Source organism: Macaca nemestrina, chromosome 8 (assembly GCF_043159975.1).
Source record: "Macaca nemestrina isolate mMacNem1 chromosome 8, mMacNem.hap1, whole genome shotgun sequence".
Taxonomy (NCBI): domain Eukaryota; kingdom Metazoa; phylum Chordata; class Mammalia; order Primates; family Cercopithecidae; genus Macaca; species Macaca nemestrina.
Window position 1 is genome coordinate 77,843,235 of NC_092132.1, and position 6,741 is coordinate 77,849,975.

Here is a 6,741-nt window from a genome sequence, read left to right on the forward strand (position 1 = left end):
ATCTGATTAGTTTTACACAGCTTGACAGAAATCACTCTACCCATTTAAACAAATTCAAAGCAGAGAATATGCTAAGCGTGCAGTAATGACTGCAAGCTCAGTTGAGATCTTATGACAGTAGAACATACCAAAATGGGCTCCTTAAGCAATTCTAACTACTACAAGGGTGGAAATGGGCCATGGGAAGATAATGAAGTAAATGTTTCAGCCCTACAACTGCTTCCCTTTTACTCCTTTCTGCCACTGTTCTTGTTATGAAATGCTGTTTCTTATGTAGCACCTTCCATTGAATTATCCCTTAAAAGGTGATTTTAAAGTATTTCTTTTTTTACATGGAGAAAAATGTATAGTGGAGCCAGAGATCACTTCCAATCCCCCGTCACCTCCCATCTTTCACTCCAAGTAGGCCCTGCAGCTGGATCTAGAAACCAAATTGACACCACGCAGGTTAAACAAGAGAAAAGTATACAAATTTTATTAATTCTATGTGTACAGGATCTTCACAACAGAGTGAAGTCCAAAGAGGTGGCCAAAGCAAGATGATTTTATACTTTTTGGACAAGGAATGATAAATTTGAGAATAGATAACAGGACAAAAAAAATCTGGCTAAGGGCAGTAAATTTTCTAGGGAAATAGGAAATAAATAGGGGGTATGTAAAACCAATGGAAGATAGGGGTTACTTTGTTGAGTATATTTAGGCCCGCTGCAGCCTTGAATTCCAAGTCTGTGGTGATAAAGGGCTATTTTCTCACCCTTCTCATAGTGAGAATACCCCTCCTAGAGGAATCTTCACTGTTTGCTGCGTGCAGGAAGAAACAAGTCGGCTTACCCTTTCTGTAGCTACAATCTCCAATGTTTTCAACAATTAATATACCGATCTGGCTTATTTAGGGATGGCACGTCCTTCCAAGTGGGTATATGGCAAGAACTTAGACAAAGAATCATAATATATGCATTCTAGTCCTAATTCTGCCAGGTCTGTCAACCAGGCCAAGGTATTTATTAATCCTGGGCCTCAGTTTCCACAACTGTAACAAGAATTGGATTCAGGGCCTTTTAAACTCTAAAATGTATTCACTATATGACTTGGAAAATCTAGTAAGAAATCATGTATATATGAATGTGTGTGCAAATGAAGGTAAACACACACATGTTGTATGTATATGTGTAGGTAGTGACATCTGATTATGCTTCTAAGTAGCAAAATTCTCCTTGACTTCTTTAATCTACCTATCATTGTATTCCTAATATTTTACCACTCACTTTCTTCAGCCTTCAGAGTAAACACTCGGTTTGTCAATTAACATTGACAAATAAGTTTATTCTAATAATGAGAATGTCAGGAGTATCAATAGTTTTATTTATTTTTTCAAAGTCCATGATCATTGGTCTCATGTTGACCTTTTTAGAACTGGTTTTCAGTGGCCACCTTGAAAGGGAAAAAAAACTGTATTTTAAAAATCATATTACCAATTAATGCCAACATAATATATATAAACAATTTTTAAACATTAATTTTTTTAGATCTTACTGTTTACCTTTTCAACTTTGTATAGAGGCACAGTCAGAGTATTACATTTACTGAGAACAATCTATTACCACAGGAATGAGGTAGTCGTCCGGGTTCTGTGGCTCATGCCTGTAATCCTAGCACTTTGGGAGGCCAAAGCAGTTGCATCATCTGAGGTCAGGAGTTCGAGACTAGCCTGGCCAACATGGCAAAACCCCTTCTCTACTAAAAAGACAAAAATTAGCCAGGCATGGAGGCATATGCCTGTAATCCCAGCTACTCAGTTGGCTGAGGCGGGAGAATCGCTTGAACCAGGGAAGCAGAGGTAGGGAGCACCTGTAATCACAGCTAATTGGGAGGCTGAGGCGGGAGAATCTCTTGAACCCCAGGAGCAGAGATTGCAGTGAGCCAAGATGGTGCCATTGTGCTCCAGCCTGGGTGACAGAGCGAGACTCCGTTTCAAAAAAAAAAAAAGAAATGAGGCTGTCACATCACCATGATGTAACTGTTGGCACATGTTGTCTCTGACTTGGCTACTATGACTACTATTTGTAGTTCCAATGTACCCTAACCAGAGGGACACTGAAGCCACAGCCTATTTTCTGTCCTTAACTGAAGCAAAGGGAATCTGAGAAACAGTCATTTTAATTGTCATCTTTATATAATAATTCCATCTCTGGCCTGGCACGGTGGCTCACGCCTATAATCCCAGCACTTTGGAAGGTCGAGGTGGGTGGATCACCTGAGCAGGAGTTCAAGACCAGCCTGGCCAACATGGTGAAACCCTGTCTCTACTAAAACTACAAAAAATTAGCTTGGTATGGTGAGGGGCGCCTGTAATCCCAGCTACTTAGTTGACTGAGGCAGGAAAATCGCCTGAACCAGGAGGACAGAGGTTGCAGTGTGTCAAGATCGCACCACTGCACTCCAGCCTGGGTGACAGAGGGAGACTCTGGCTCAAGAAAAAATAACAATAATAATAATAATTCCGTCTCTAACTTGTCCTAGGAAAAATAGCATAAAAGCAATATTTTTTGAGTAAATGACCATGCTTTGAAAATTTAATGATAATAATAGTGGGATTATCTCAAGCTGGATTATATAAATTTCAGGAAAAATGTATACAAAGGTTTTTCCATGAAACATTTATCATTTAATGAATTATTATTAAAAGCCTGTTAGACTAAAAACTACATATGCACTTGGGGGTATAAAGAGGCAAAATAATAACAGTTAATATATCTTGAGTACTTTCAAGTGATTTATTACTTTATTTAATTTTCCCAACAACCCTATGCTATGCAGGTACTGTATTATCATCCGTCTCTTTTTCAAAAAGGGAGACTGAGGCACAGAGAAGTTACCCACTATGTGGTGGGATCAGATACAGCCCAGGCTGCAGGGTACGTCTAGTTCCCTGCTTTCAACTCTGTGCTGAAAAGCTAAAGGGTGTAAGGTCACAGGAGCCAGAAGGAGAGAGTAGCCAGAGGGCTTGTCAACTGTGTTAAAGGCTGTGGAGACACTGAAAGTGGGATCTGAGGGGAAAACAAAAAAAAACAGAAAAAGAGGCTAGACCTGCGGTCATTGGTAATCTTCAAAAAGGAAGTTTAATACACGGGTAGAGGCAATAGCCAGAATGAAAGTGGTTGAGGATGTAGACACAGTATATATAGGTTCTCCCTCGGGTTCTAAAGCAAAAGAAAGAGGAAAAAGAAGAGGGTAACCAAGGGCACATGGTAGGGTAATGTGAAGGAAGTGCTGTAGGAAAGGGGTCCTTGAGTACTTGGACCAATGCAGATGCATAATTAATAGCACAAAGTCATGGAAAAGGGCGTTTTACTACCAGAGATGACAATAACCAACAGTATCAAGGGGTGACACATGTGAAAGACAGGGAGCATTTCTTCCTCTGAGCTCAAAGGGGGAAAGTCAGAGGGCTCTAATGTCAGTAGAGGAGGCAATGGGGCAATCATCTACAGCTGCAGTCCCCAACCTTTTTGGCACCAGGGACTGGTTTCATGGAAGACAGTTATTCCACAGACAGCGGTGGGGTGGGGGAGGGATGGTTTTGGGATGATTCAAGTGCATTACATTTGTTGCGCACTTTATTTCCATTATTATTACATTGTAATATATAATGAAATAATTATATAATTCACCATAATGTAGAATCATTGGGAGCCCTGAGCTTGTTTTCCTGCAACTAGACAGTCCCATCTAGGGGTGATGGGAGACAGTGACAGATCATCAGGCATAAGATTCTTAAAAGGAGCGCACAACCTAGATCCCTCACATGTGCAGTTCAGGATAGGGCTCATGCTCTTATGAGAATCTAATGCTGCCACTGATCTGATAAGAGGCAGAGCTCAGGCGGTAATGCAAGTGATAGTGAGTGGCTGTAAATACAGGTGAAGCTTCACTGGCTCACCCACCACTCACCTCCTACTGTGCAGCCCAAGTTCTAACAGGCCACGGACCAGTACCAATGCATGGAACTTATAGAGCACACCAGTACTGGTCTGTGGCCTGGGGGTTTGGACCCCTGATCTAGAGTAGTGGGACAGTGTAGAGTGAAGATGAGAAGAGAATGGGAAAGTTTCAGTAAGCGAACTAGAAAAGGAACCTAGAGCAGCATGGGGGCAGAAAGAGACTTCAGTAACGAGGTAGTGTGACTTCATAGGATCTCTGCTCAGCAAAGACTTTCTCTAGCTCCCTCACCTAGCGGAAGCAGAGAAACTGGGCCAGGGATTGAGGATGAGCCAAACAAAGGCAGAAAAAGGACAGGAATCAGGCATGTTGAGGGTCTGGAGAGAAATTCAGTGAAATAAATGACCATGGCCAACTAGAGAATCAAATGAAACTACAAGAAAACAGGGAGGAATCTGGAAACTACCAATCTAAGTAAAGGCACAGAATAGGTTAGGCCGGAGTGGAAACACAGGGAGGTGGAAGAAATAGGAGGTTTTCTGGGGCCAGGAGCAGTGGCTTACACCTGTAATCCCAGCACTTTGGGAGGCCAAGGCGGGAGGATCAATTGAGCCCAGGAGTTCAAGACCAACATAGCCAACATGGTAAAACCCTGTCTCTACTACAAATACAAAAATCAGCTGGGCATGGTGGTGAGTCCCTGTAATCCCAGATACTTGGGAGGCTGAGGCAGGAGAATCACTGGAACCCAGGAGGCAGAGGTTGCGGTGAGCCAAGATCGTGACACTGCACTCCAGCCTGGGTGACAGAGTGAGACTCCATCTCAAAAAATAAAAAAAATTAAAAAAAACGTTTCTGGGAACACAATTTCAGTATTCTAGACATTGAAGTAGAGAAGAACTGAGTGATAACTAAAAACAAAAAGAGTTCCCAGTATAGGTTGTTTGTAGGTGAATAAAGTGGGGATGAACATAAATGTTTTTGGAATTGAGGTTGAGAAATTTTGAGGTCTTCATGCTGGTAAGGCATTCACACTTAGACTGGATCCTTAAAGATGGTTGAAGGGATGATTTATAAGTTCCATGCACCAGATGCCAAGGAGCTCCTGTTAAATCATTCTTATTGAAACAGTATTTAATTGGAAGGATTTAGTAAAGCTTAATAAGCAGATACTATACAGTATATACATTTACAAAATTATACCAACTCTTTAGTGAGGCTGATCTTTTTTTTGTTTTAACTTTTAGATGTGAGCTCTGGTAGCTCAATGGATTGGGCCTACAAAAATGGAATACCTTATGCATTTGCTTTCGAACTACGTGACACTGGGCATTTTGGATTTTTACTCCCAGAGATGCTCATCAAACCCACCTGTACAGAAACTATGCTGGCTGTGAAAAATATCACAATGCACCTGCTAAAGAAATGTCCCTGAGACAGCCCAAGGCTCAGGTCAACTGCCATAGGATTCTGAGCAAGGCCTACTTGGGCCTGGATAGAAACTGTTTTCAAAGAGAAGGGCAGCTGCTTAGAGCGAACATATCTATGGACTTTAAAAAGACCCCACACAATTTGACTTTGTGGCAATAGAAAACAGTAAAAAATAGGGCATAGCCTGCTTTATTATAAGAAAAAGTATCCATTTTCTATCCCTGTAGAGTCTTATTTGATTATGGTGGGAGGGAATATTTTCAAATTTCCCATTTCTCAAGAAATGTACAAATTAATTGAGGATTTCCCTTCAATAAATTTCATGTTCTCAATTAAGATCTAGGCTAGTAATGATGTTTAATTACTTGGTTTGCATTGGAAATGGAAAATTATGAAATGGAAAAAGCCAACTATGTTTCTTAATATAATAAACATAGGCCGGGAGCGGTGGCTCACGCCTGTAATCCCAGGAATTTGGGCTGAGGCAGGCAGATGATGAGGTCAAGAGATCAAGACCATACTGGCTAACATGGTGAAACCCCGTCTCTACTAAAAATACAAAAATTAGCTGGACATGGTGGCGCACGCCTGTAGTCCCAGCTACTTGGGAAACTGAGGCAGGAGAATCGCTTGAACCCAGGAGGCGGAGGCTGCAGTGAGCTGAGATCGCACGACAGAGCAATACTCCATCTCATATATATATAACATAAAATTTATTAGAACCTTAGATTATTCACTTCTTCATTTCCTTGGTATTAGGTGCACCATATATGAATAAAAATATAGCAAGACAGAGCAATGTATGTTTAGACTCTGAGAATGCCATTTAAAAAAAAATAAGTAAACATTAATTAAAGTGCAGGCACAGAATTAAGAGCTTTACACTAATCATCTCACTTATTCCCCACAATAGTACAATACTATGAGGTATAAACTATCCTCATTTTTCTTTTTCTTTTTTTTTTTTTTTTTTTTTTTTTTTTGAGACAGAGTCCCGCTCTGCCGCCCAGGCTGGAGTGCAGTGGCCGGATCTCAGCTCACTGCAAGCTCCGCCTCCCGGGTTTATGCCATTCTCCTGCCTCAGCCTCCCAAGTAGCTGGGACTACAGGCGCCCACCACCTCGCCCGGCTAGTTTTTTGTATTTTTCAGTACAGACGGGGTTTCCCCATGTTATCCAGGATGGTCTCGATCTCCTGACCTTGTGATCCACCCGTCTCGGCCTCCCAAAGTGCTGGGATTACAGGCTTGAGCCACCACGCCCGGCCCTCATTTTTCAAATGAGGACATTGAGGCTTAGAAATATATTTAAAATCATAGACTTCCATTTCTAGGGCAATGACAAGGTAGGTATCTGGACTGCTGGAAATAACT

At 41.5% G+C, this 6,741-nt stretch overlaps 1 protein-coding gene across 1 annotated transcript in view; it reads left to right on the forward strand.

Moving 5' to 3' along the window:
- The window catches only part of LOC105482164 (carboxypeptidase A6), a 310,157-nt gene extending 303,871 nt beyond the window's left edge, over window positions 1–6,286 (forward strand). Inside the window, exon 11 of the mRNA XM_011742126.2 lies at window positions 5,187–6,286. Within this exon, the coding sequence (XP_011740428.1) occupies window positions 5,187–5,374 (188 nt within the window). The 3' untranslated portion in view covers window positions 5,375–6,286. The remainder of the gene's footprint in view (window positions 1–5,186) is intronic.
- The last annotated feature ends 455 nt before the right edge of the window (window positions 6,287–6,741 follow it).